The sequence below is a fragment of the Anomaloglossus baeobatrachus genome, chromosome 10, assembly GCF_048569485.1.
Source record: "Anomaloglossus baeobatrachus isolate aAnoBae1 chromosome 10, aAnoBae1.hap1, whole genome shotgun sequence".
NCBI classification, from domain to species: Eukaryota; Metazoa; Chordata; class Amphibia; order Anura; family Aromobatidae; genus Anomaloglossus; species Anomaloglossus baeobatrachus.
In genome coordinates, this window is record NC_134362.1 from 48,089,087 (window position 1) to 48,101,896 (window position 12,810).

General features: G+C 47.6%; 1 protein-coding gene across 1 annotated transcript in view; it reads left to right on the top strand.

The window, feature by feature from the left end:
* Positions 1 to 12,810, top strand: part of LOC142255116 (ribosomal protein S6 kinase alpha-4-like) — a 104,035-nt gene that overhangs the window by 45,376 nt on the left and 45,849 nt on the right. The window contains exons 12-15 of the mRNA XM_075326568.1: positions 2,833 to 2,926; positions 4,836 to 5,006; positions 5,097 to 5,288; positions 10,795 to 10,954. Of these exons, the coding sequence (XP_075182683.1) occupies positions 2,833 to 2,926; positions 4,836 to 5,006; positions 5,097 to 5,288; positions 10,795 to 10,954 (617 nt within the window). The remainder of the gene's footprint in view (positions 1 to 2,832; positions 2,927 to 4,835; positions 5,007 to 5,096; positions 5,289 to 10,794; positions 10,955 to 12,810) is intronic.

The window sequence follows — 12,810 nt, forward strand, 5'->3', positions numbered from 1 at the left end:
ATCCAGTGCAGACTCTTAGTAGAGTACTTCGCTTACTCTCGCCACTCTAATCTATTCGGGTGGCTTGTCATTCTGTCCAGGTCCACTCTGACTTCGCACCAGAGGTTTTCAGGGACGCAATTCGAGACTCTGTCGGCACTTGTGAAGCTGCTCTTAGTCGATCAGTAGTCCCTCCGCTGGCGGTCGACGTCGTTCTATCAGACACCAAATAAGGTGCTGGTCAGACGGTGGCGTCAATGGAAGAGATTCCTTGCCCAGTTTCTCCTGCGTCCTCTGAGACTGGAGGGTTTCCGCTGTACACGCGACCTCCCTCCTTCTCGGAGTGGTGGCTTCGCCACTGACCAGGGGCTCGTTGCAGTGGTGGTTTCGGCCACTCTGTCTCAGGGATGCTCCTTCCTGGCCCCGTCCCGGGTGATCCTCACCAGGGTGCTGGTCTTTCCGCCTTGGGAGCAGTATATCTCCACCGTGGAGCGCAGGGCGCTTGGACTCTGTCCGAATCAGCCCTCTGGTTCAATGTGCTGGAAATCAGAGCTGTATTTCTAGCTCTCTAAGCCTTCACCATCTGTTGGCGGCTAGGCACATTCGAGTCCAGTCGGACAACGTGACAGCGTTTTCCTACATCAACTTCCAGGGCGGGACACTCAGCCGCCTGGCAATCTTGGCGGCTCATCATTCTTCAGTGGACAAGGGACTCCTAGTCCACCATATCCGCAGCCCACATCCTAGATGTGAAAACTGCGAGGCAGACTATTTCAGCTGTCCAACCGTGGTCCACAATCCTCAGGTTTTGCGGTAGGCACACTGGTTCATGTTTGATCCCAGCTTCGTCTCTACCTCTTGCCCAGAGTCCTGCGCAAGATCAGTTAAGGGGGCCGTCGGGTCATTCTCATTCTCCAGACTGACCCAGGCAGGCTTGGTACCCTGACCTGCTCCTTCTGTCCGTTGGGTTGCCATGGCATCTTCCGGACCGTTCAGACCTTTTCTCAAAAGGGTCCGTTTTTTCCGTCAGAATTCTGGATTCTCAGATTGACGGCGTAGCTCTTGAGTCCTGGATCTTGGCGACTTCTGGTATCCTTCCTGAAGTCATCTCCGCTATGACTCGAGCTTCAAAGTGTCCTTTGACCTTTTAGCTTTGCCGACCCTCCTGTCTCTTTCACAGTCCGGTTTACAGCTAGGACTATCCCTCATTAAGGGACAGGTCTCGGCTCTGTCAGTATGTGCCAGCGGCGTATCGTCCGGCTGGCTCCGGTGCGCTCCTTTCAGGGCGCATCTCACATTATTCCGCCTTTCCTGCGGCCTATGGAGCCCTGGGACCTTAATCCGGTCCTCTCGGTTCCCGGAAACCCCCCTTTGCGCCTCTTAGGGAGGTTTCTTTGTTTCATCTTTCACAGAAAGTAGTCTTCTAGTGGCTATAATTTCCCGCCAGAGAGTTCTGGCTGTACTCTCTCGGAGTCACCCCCTTCTTGGCCTTTTGCATCAAGACAAGGTGGTCTCCGTCCGACTCCGGACTTTTTTCCCTGAGGTGGTTACTGCTTCCACCTTATCCGGGGCAATTTTCCTGCCTTCCTTTTGTCCGGCTCCTGTTCATCGCTTGAGAAAGCGTTGCATATCCTGGATCTGGTGCGGGCGCTCCGGATCTATGTGTCTTGTACCGCCGTTATTAGGCAGTGCACCTCTCTCTGGTGCTGACCGCTAGTCAGCGTAGCGGTCTCTCGGCATCTAAGCCGACCCTGGTTCGTTGGCTTAGGTCGGCCATTTCCGAGGCCCAACAAGTGTACTCAAGTGCCTTCCCCGCTGGGGATCAGAGCACATTTGATCAGACCTGTCGGTGCCTTTTGGGCTTTCAGGCTCCAGGCTACGGCTCAGTAGGTCTGTCAGACTGCAGCTCGAATTAGTCTGCATACTTTTTTCGAAGCTCTATCCAAGGCATGCTTATGCTTTGGCAGACGCGGGCTTAGGCAGACGCATCTTTCAGGCGTCTGTCGCCCATTTGTGAAGTTAGGTTTTGCCTGCTTCTCAGTTGTCTGTTTATTCCCACCCATGGACTGCTTTGGAACGTCCCATGGTCTGGGTCTCCCATAGGAACGATAAAGAAAAAGAGAATTTTGTTTACTTACCGTAAATTCTTTTTCTTATAGTTCCGTCATGGGAGACCCAGCACCCTCCCTATTGCCTGTTGGCAGGTTTCTTGTTCCGGTGTCTTCACCGGCTGTTATTGTTGTAGACAGAGGTTCCGGTTCTTCCGGTTTTTACTCTGTCTCTTCTTGTGGGTGGATGTCCTCCTTCAGCTTTTGCACTAAACTGGCTAGGACTGGCTAGCAGGGGGTGTATATACTGGGAGGGAGGAGCTACACGTTTTGAGTGTAGTAACTTTGTGTGTCCTCCGGAGGCAGTAGCTATACACCCATGGTCTGGGTCTCCCATGACGGAACTATAAGAAAAAGAATTTACGGTAAGTAAACAAAATTCCCTTTTTTTGTGGTCACCACAAAATGCAGGCCAGAAAAAAAGTAACGTGCGCACAGCAAATCTGAAATCTCATAGACTTTGCTGGGGAACGAAAAGCATGTAGTTTGTGGTGACTAAAAGGTCTCCACATAATGCACCGAAAAAACATCCAAAAAAGCAGCATGCACATGGGGCCTTACACTTCTGTTTTTTTAGGAGGTCCGAGAAATGTCAGGTTCCTGGTCACTAACTATAGCACTCCTAAGGTTCTTGTCACTTTTATTGTCAAAAAGAGTCCGAAAGTCCTAAATGTTTGTCAAATTTAGACGTATCATGCAAAGTCTTACCCTAAAACCTCATTAATCCAGTTATCCATTTTCATAGGATGGAGGTGAACACTCAACGGGAAGTGGCGGCTCTGAAGTTATGTCAGGGGCACCCGAACATTGTAAATCTTCACGATGTTCTCCATGACCAGGTTTGCTTTTCTTTAGCAAGAAACAGAAAACATATTTCCAATGTTCATCCTTTCTGTCTTGCTACATTTGATGTGTAAAGCAGCTCAGAACCACAAAGGTCCATATTTCGCTTTTAATCCTTGGACAGAATAAAAACCTGGATTAGAAAAATTGCAATAAAAAAAAATCATACTTTACTCCGAGACCAATATTTCTTTTGAGCGTAGACATAAAACAAGTTGGGGAATTTTACAATTGTGCAATTTTGCATCAAAGTGTAAAGTTTTAAGTTTTTGGCTAAAATTCTGACCCGAGCTAGAACGGAGGCTCCATCATGTACATAATTCACATGACCGCTGCAGACAGTTGTGGATTCAATGATTATGTGCCAGTATCACTACTAAGGCCAACGGTAGGTGCAGCTTATCGGTATTATAGGAGAGGGAGATGACAATTCCTGTCGTTAAAAGGAAACTGTATTTTCAATAAACTTTGTATGAATCAATAAACAGGTTAATTGATGGCTTACTCTTAGGATACAGTAGATCATCAGTTTCTGATTGGCCGGGATCCAATACCACGAACCCCGCCGATCAACTGTTCCCGATCCCGGCGGCAACAGGCAGCCAGACATTCTCAGTTCTGGAGCTGCTCCATCTCCTGATAGTGGCCGCCGCACTGCAAAACCACCTCCCATTCTGATCAATAGGAGGCGGATGTGCAGTACCCGGCCATGGCCACTATTAGAAGATGGGACAGCTCCGGAACTGAACATTTCCGGCTGCCTGCTGGTGTGCGTGGTGTCGGACCCCGGACGATCAGACACTGATGACCTATCCTAAGCATAAGCCATCTATGTAGTAGTAGTGGACAATACGTTTAATAGAAGAAACTTTGTAATAGATTTTAGCAGAGAAATCTGCTTCCTCGCCCACTTATGAGCTCCTTCTTCCCCTCCACCTGCCTCCTCTCCATCTCCTCCCCAACCACTCTGAAAAAAACAGCTCAAATTCATATTGTTAAAGACAAGACAGACTGTCACACTGAGGTATCAGGTTATAGTCTATGGACAGGTAAAGAACAGAGTGAGAAAATATTTAGAGGAAGAAGTATAAACATCGTGCTGAGCTTTCTAACAAGTCTTTTCCCTCATCCCAAACATCGTGCTGACCTTTCTAGCAAGTCTTTTCCCTCATCCCAAACATCGTGCTGAGCTTTCTAACAAGTCTTTTCCCTCATCCCAAACATCGTGCTGAGCTTTCTAACAAGTCTTTTCCCTCATCCCAGAGCTGGATTCACATCTTCATAATTATTAATCCTGTAAAGCATCCTACATGCCTCGGTTGCTTCCCTCTGTGTGATAAAAAAGGAATAAAGAGCAAAAATTCCTCTCTGGGTGCTGTGTATGGGAAACATCCTAGCAGCTAGTCTCTCCCCACTAGCTCAGAGTCAATTGCAAATTAAAATCTAGAGTGTGCAGAGTAGAGAATTGGTGAAAATGCAGGAAAAATATAGTGTTATTCCTCTTGTCTTGTACACACACACAGACAAGCTTATTCTGAAACGTTAACAGAAAGTAGAGGTCCCCTTTGACCAAATTTTGTGACATCCCAGTTTTTACGCTTATTGGAGGGATTTTTTGCATTAGATTATTTTTAACTCTCACATATTTAACAAATCAACTTTATAGATGCATAGAACTCTTTAAAACACAATAGAAAGGAATTTGAACTTGCGCCAAGGCAAAAAGGAAATCTCAGTTTTATGGTCTAAGAGGAAGTTTGTCTTAAACTTTCCAATCACTTAGTGGAGGTCTGAGAAAGTATGAAACCACAGGACTACAACTCTGTAATACCGGCCTCGAGAATGTTCTCTGGACTTGTAAAATGCACGTGTCTTTTGCGTAATTGGACCGTTTCTGCGTTGCAGTATCACTCCTATCTGGTGATGGAGCTCCTGGACGGTGGCGAGCTACTGGATCGAATCAAGAAGCAGTCCCGCTTCAGCGAGGTAGAAGCGAGCGGGCTGATGCGCAGCCTCGTGAGCGCCGTGGCCCGTATGCACGAAGCCGGGGTGGTGCACAGAGATCTTAAACCGGAGGTGACGCAAATGCACATTCCAAACCTCATTTAGAATTTTGGATATCCGACACATTTGTTATTTACATCACTCTGCTATTGCTTTACACAGAACCTGCTCCTTTCGTCTCCCGGTGAGAATGCGGTCCTAAAAGTGATAGATTTTGGATTTGCCAGGCTGCGTCCGCCAGGGTCCCGGCCCCTGCACACTCCTTGCTTTACACTGCACTACGCAGCCCCAGAACTGCTGTCTCGTCAGGGCTATGATGAGTCTTGTGATTTATGGAGCCTCGGTGTAATCATGGTAAGTGTCGCATGACCTCATTTATCCGGTCGGCGTTTGTTCATGTAATAGGTAATTATTTCACCTTGGATTCGTAGTTACTGGGTAGTTTTAGGCAATTTTAGTTGAAGACAATGTGGATAAAACGTACTGTGCTCTGATGACCTAATTTCCCGCAGAGTCATCTCATGAACGCTTCCCACCGCCATCTGCCTCCATCACCAACCCTAGTGCAGACAGTGATTGGCACGCAAGCTGTTATCTAGAACATATCTTCTCCGCACCGTGAACAGTCAGGGGCAGGGAGCCTGTGGTTCTCTGTATTCTTGTGTATACCATTTCTAAATCAGTGTGCAAAATAATTTAAAGAAAGTAAAAGGCACATAGTACCTGCTGTGCGCCACATGCAGGGTCCATTTGGCTTCCATATCGGGGTGCTTGACTCGCTAAATGTATCCAATCTTCGAGTACGACTTGATGCGCAGCGTTAAAAAATTGCCCACCGGCATTGCACTTAATAGTGTTACGATCACAACGATCTGTTACAGACTGCCATTGTTCTTGGCAACACAGGTCCTGTTTACAATGCCGACTGGTCACTAGGAGACCTGGATTTATTTGTATGACCCTGAAAACAAGGAGCAGTCAAAAGAGTGGAGGCACAGTGGTTCTCCTCGTCCAAAGAAGTTCAGGGTGTAAAAATCAGCCACTAAGGTGATGGAGTCTATGTTCTGGGATAAAGAGGGTGTGCTGCTAGTGGACTACCTTCAAAAGGGTTCCACCATCAATGCATGGTATTACATTGAACTTTTGGACCAACTCAAGGCAGCTCTGAAGGCCAAAAGGCGCGGCAAGCTGCCCAAAGGAATCTTGTTCCTGGAAGACAATGCCTCCATTCACACTGCTCAAGCGACCACGGAAAAACTGGCAGAGCTGGGCTTCCAGCTGGTTGACTACCCATCTTATTCACCAGATCTAGCTCCCTCCGACTATCATCTGTTTCCAAGCCTCAAGAAACACCTCAAGGGTACCAAATTTCACACCATTTCTGATGCCATGGCTGCTACAGATGCCTGGTTTGAGGCACGACCGAAATCTTAAGAAGTGTGCTGACATCAGTGGAGAGTATGTGGAATAAATGTAAAGTTTCATCATCCTATTTTGTTTATTTCTGGGTAAAGCCAAAGACTTATCTGCAGCCCCTCATACAAGTTTATGGGTCTGTGTAAACACATATAGCACATGGATTACATCCATGTGCCATCCATGTGTCATCCGTGTGCCATTTGTGTGCCGTCCATGTATCGTCTGTGTGCCGTCCGTGCTTACCATTGAAAGTATAGGAGAAATGTTCTCATATCATTTTCCATATCCATACCAGAAAAACAAGGATGACACACGTCTTTAAAAACATACTCATGGATGGTTAATAAAAATTAACTCGGATGGCCAAAACAGACCGTGGCACATGTACTTGTTTTTATACTGAAGTATGAAGGGGGCTCTTAATGTGTATTGGGTTTCACAACTCAACCACCACAGATGATGTTGGGAGATAGAAGTCGTTAGATTTCCAACGCCAATCATCTGGTTCTACCGGAGTGGCACCGATGATATTGCAACTACACATACCTGCTGGGACACACGCACAATCAGCGGGTATTGTGCATGTGTCAAAATTCCAACGAAAAATGATCCTGTTCGTATCCTGGTAGGTATGGGTATACATTATTAGTGTATACACTCAACTCCTGATGTTGAAGTGAGCGGCATCGGACAACGCATTTTTACACCAGACACTGGAACATATTCTGTTTTCATTTTCTGACTTCGTATTTCTTTCTATGTATGGGTATGGTGTGGTCATATTGCCTGACCTACTCAGGAGCGCACTGCTCAGCTTCCACCCTGCTTGCCAGGAGGCACAGTGCTCCTGAAGATTGACACTTCACACTTTTGGCTTGGTCGCTCCTCCGTTCCAAGCTGTCCGTTCTCCAGGGCTCCTAGAAAAGGAAACTTTGCCTATACAGCTTCAGAGGAGCACAGGGACACCGAAGATCCAGCGATTCGGCCACTTAGAGCAGTGATTGCAAGCTTTATAGTAACCTAGGCAATGAGCAGTAAATCATAGACTGAAGAAAATTCCATTCTTAAGAGGAAAGGATTTTTAATAACCACAAAGTTTCTTATTTTCACAAGCAGTTTTGCAATTTTACTTAATTATCATGAGACGAACCCTTTAACAGCATTTAGTGATATATGATTTACAGCACGGTGGTAGGCATGCTCTGTGACCTATGCAGGGAGGAGGAGTAGGTGAGCTGTGATCATTACCTTACTGTGAATTTTGCATCTTTCATAGGTGTGTGCACATGGAGATTTTTTAAAGGGAACCTGTTACCAGATTTGGTGCCTATAAGCTGTGGCCACCACCAGTGGGCTCTTATATATAACATGTTAGAATGCTGTATATAAGAGCTCAGGCCACTGTGTAGAACGTAAAAATCACTTTATAATACTCACCTAAGGGGTGGTGCGGTGCAGACTGGTCGGATGGGTGTCTCCGTTCTCTGGTACCGGCGCCTCCTCTATCGGCCATCTTTGTCCTCCTTCTTCTGAAGCCGCGGTGCATGTCACGTCCTACATCATGCACACAGGCCGGCATTAAGGTCCTGCGCAGGAGCACTTAGATCTACCCAGACCAGAGCAGATCAAAGTATTGTAGTGCACCTGCGCAGGACCCCAATGCCGGCCTGTGTGCATGACGTAGGATGCATCATGCACCCAGGCTTCAGAAGGAGGAGGACAAACATGGCCAAAAGAGGAGGCGCCGATACCGGAGAACGGAGACACCCATCCGACCAGTCTGCACCGTACCAACCGTTTAGGTGAGTATTATACAGTGATTTTTATGTTCTACACAGTGGCCTGGGCTCTTATATACAGTATGTTAGAATGCTGTATATAAGAGGTCACTGGTGGTGGCCGCAGCTTATAGTCGCCAAATCTGATGACAGGTTCCCTTTAAGGGGTCAAAAACAACAAGTTTTCTAGAGTAAGCCGTTTCAGGAAAGGCTACTTCTTTTGGCTATGTGCACGTGGAATTTGAAGCGGAAACTGAGCAGAAACTCCTTAAGGCTATGTGCGCACTTACCGGATTTTGCCGCGGATTTTTCGCGGATTTGCTGCATGTTTCGCTGCAGAAAATGTTCATAACATCTCTGCAGTGAATCACCAGCAAATCCTATGGAGAAAAAAAATCCTGTGCGCACTGGGCGGAATTTGACAGCTGCATGTTTTGCTGCGGGAATCCCGCAGCAAAAACAAGTGCATGTCACTTCTTTTCCGCACATCGCTGCGGGATTTCACTCCATTGACTCCAATGTTAATCATGAAATCCCGCAGGGAATAACGCAGGCAGCAAATTCTGTGCGGTTCACTGCGTTTTCCTGCGTTATTCCCTGCGGTATTTCGCGGTTTACCTCCGGTAATGTGCATCGCTTGTCTGCGGTTTTGCAGGGAAGTGATGTCATTACAGGAAGAGGAAGCCGTGCAGAGTAAACACACACATCACAGACATAGAACACATCACAGACACACACACACACAGATCACAGACACACACACATAGACACATAGAACACACATAGAAAGAAAACGGAAATATAGAAAAAAAAGAACGTGTGCTCCGCTGCATATTCACCGTCCAGCCAAGGTAAGCACACAGCGGCGGCCCAGTATTCTCAGGCTGGGGAGGGAGAGGGGCAGGGTTAATGTCCCCCGCCTCACTCCCCCTCCGACAGCCGAGAATATCAGCCGCAGCTGCCCCGGCACTGTCGCATGCAATATGCGGCACTACCGGAGTGTCCTCGGCTCTTCTTGCCACCGTGTAGCAGTGGTGGCAAGGTAATACAAGGGGTTAATGGTGATGGGGGACCACCGCCATTAACCCCAGGCTCGATCATGGCAGAGTCTATGAGACAGCTGACATGATCAACCCGTAAGTAAAGTGAAAAAAACACAGACACCGAAAAATCCTTTATTTTAAATAAAACCAACAAGCCTCGTTCACCCTTTTATTAACCCCCCCCAAACAAAGCTCCGGCATAATCCACAGCTCCGGCATAATCCACAGGGTCCTGCACTGCTTCCATCCAGCCGCGACTGTCACAGACACAGCGCTGAATGAAAGCAGCAGACAGCAGAGGTAATTACCGGTCATTTCCCACGGCCGGTAATGTGAACTCACTGCCGACCGTGGGAAATGCAGCGATCTGTCCTCTATCTATCCCTCTATCTATCTGTCTGTCTATCTATCTATCCCTCTATCTATTCTTCTGTCTATCTACTATCAGAATTAAATGTATTTTTTTTTTTTTTTCTTCAATGTGCTTTATTGCATTGAATGCAATAAAGCACATCCCAACCCGCACGCGGCAAAACCGCGAACAATACCGCGGTAAAACCGCAGCAAACAGCGGCAAACCGCATGCGGTTTTCGGGTGCGGTTTCCCGCGGTTTTTTACCGCGGGTGCGCTAATCTTTGAGAGCATGCGGAATTTACGCAAGGAAATTTCATTTCCCAGTGCGCACAGAGCCTTAATCTTCTTCCAAATTAAAGAATTCCTAAAAAAAATCTCAGCAAAAATACTCCTTCGGGCATTTTTGGAGGAGTTTTTAGTCTCCTGAAGCGGTTTTGAACAGTTTTTTTCCTGATGTGTTTTTTTTTTTTTTGTAGCCTTCTGATTGGATAGTGCCTAATTTGTAGTGAAGCCCAAAAGGAGACTCTTTGAAGAAGTGACGTGCACTTTCTTTTTTTTTCCCACCGGGTTTTTTTTCAAAACCTGAAGTGGAAAACGTTGATCAAAGGACTGAACATAAGCTTTCCATTAACGGAAGCTGGATAAACATATGGCTGGGATGATTTAGGAAAACCTGCACTCGCAGGGGGTTGGACCCGATGCCCCTTGAGGTCCCTTCCAACGCTACCATTCTATGAGTCTATGACCTTCAAAGTGGTTTTGAAATAGAAATAAGGGTCTTTCAAGCACTTTTTGAGTTTTTCAGGCATCAAAAAAACTATATCCATATAGACCTACTAGACCTATTAGACCCAGAGGTTTTCACACCACAGGCGATTATATCACCTTTACAGCAACAAATTGATCGGAATTATATAGAATTGTTACTCAGGATTATCCTTGATTGAATTAATTAAAAAAAATGATTTCACAGTTATGCGCCTCGGCCACGCCGCACAAGTCTGCAAAGCCTATTAGCGAGAAACCACTTTGACCCGGTAATCCTTAGGCCAGATTAAAGGGCATATATACTTACTTGCTGACATAATATGGTGTCTTTTCATGTTGGATCAGCCAGGATTTTCATTTCAGTGATCACTTATACGTAACCATACAATTATTGGTAATAACATTGATTTGTGGTTAGGCGTCACTAACAGCAGTGCCACGTGACTGTTTTTTTTTTGTGATATGGAGAGGTCATTCTCGTTCTCCCCATTTTGCAGTATACAATGCTGTGCGGCCAGGTTCCCTTCCAAGGTGCCAGGGGAGGGTCGCCTCAGAGCCGCGCTGCCGACATCATTAACAAGATCAAGGAGGGAGACTTTATGATGCAGGGCGAGAGCTGGGATCATGTGAGCGATGAAGCCAAGGAGCTGGTGAAAGGTAAGAGAGAGGTCAGGCTGGGCTCACACATGATACTGTCATTTGTACAGTGCATTTTCTTATGTATCTTCATTTATTTATCATCAGAGACCATTAGAGAGAATGAGTCATTAGAAAATTAGAATTGTTTTAATCAGGTTTTTGTGTTAATTATATATTTCTTTGTCGCTCTATTGGGAGACCCAGACAATTGGGGTGTATAGGCTATGCCTCCGGAGGCCGCACAAAGTATTACACTCAAAAGTGTTAAGCCCCTCCCCTTCTGCCTATACACTCCCCGTGCTCCCACGGGCTCCTCAGTTTTTATGCTTTGTGGGTTATGGCTACTGTAGTAGCGGTCCTCCACTATCAGGGTCACTCGTGATCCCGTACTTGGACGATCTGTTGATCAAGGCACCCTCTCTAGAGGCATGCCAACACAGCCTCGACGCTACCCTGGAGACTCTCCAGAGTTTCGGGTGGATCATCAATTTTCCAAAGTCAAATCTGACACCGGCCCAATCGCTGACATACCTTGGCATGGAGTTTCATACCCTCTCAGCGATAGTGAAGCTTCCGCTGATCAAGCAGCGGTCACTACAGACTGGGGTACAATCTCTCCTTCAAGGTCGGTCACACCCCTTGAGACGCCTCATGCACTTCCTGGGGAAGATGGTGGCAGCAATGGAGGCAGTTCCTTTCGCGCAGTTTCACCTGCGTCCTCTTCAATGGGACATCCTTCGCAAATGGGACAGGAAGACGTCCCTCGACAGGAACGTCTCCCTCTCGCAGGCGACCAAAGCTTCCCTTCGGTGGTGGCTTCTTCCCACTTCATTATCGAAAGGGAAATCCTTCCTACCCCCATCCTGGGAGGTGGTCACGACGGACGCGAGTCTGTCAGGGTGGGGAGCGGTTTTTCTCCACCACAGGGCTCAGGGTACGTGGACCCAGCAAGAGTCCTCGCTTCAGATCAATGTTCTGGAAATACGGGCAGTGTATCTTGCCCTGAAAGCGTTTCAGCAGTGGCTGGAAGACAAGCAGATCAGAATTCAGTCAGACAATTCCACAGCGGTGGCATACATCAGCCACCAAGGCGGCACACGCAGTCGGCAAGCCTTCCAGGAAGTCCGGCGGATTCTACTGTGGGTGGAAGCCACGGCCTCCACCATCTCCGCAGTTCACATTCCAGGCGTGGAAAACTGGGAAGCAGATTATCTCAGTCGCCAGGGCATGGACGCAGGGGAATGGTCCCTTCACCCGGACGTGTTTCAGGAGATCTATTGCCGCTGGGGGGTGCCGGACGTCGATCTCATGGCGTCCCGGCACAACAACAAGGTACCAGCGTTCATGGCACGGTCGCAAGATCCCAGAGCTCTGGCGGCAGACGCCTTAGTTCAGGATTGGTCGCAGTTTCAGCTCCCTTATGTGTTTCCTCCGCTGGCACTGTTGCCCAGAGTGTTACGCAAGATCAGGGCCGACTGCCGCCGTGCCAACCGTGGGCACTACCAGACCGACCAGACTTGCTATCTCAAGGGCCGTTTTTCCATCTGAATTCTGCGGCCCTCAACCTAACTGTGTGGCCATTGAGTCCTGGATCCTAGCGTCTTCTGGATTATCTCAAGACGTCATTGCCACTATGAGACAAGCTAGGAAACCAACGTCCGCCAAGATCTACCACAGGACGTGGAAAATTTTCCTGTCGTGGTGCTCTGCTCAGGGTATTTCTCCCTGGCCTTTTGCCTTACCCACTTTTCTGTCCTTCCTTCAATCTGGACTGGAAAAGGGTTTGTCGCTCGGCTCCCTTAAGGGACAAGTCTCGGCGCTCTCTGTGTTTTTCCAGAAGCGCCTAGCCAGACTTCCACAGGTACGCACGTTCC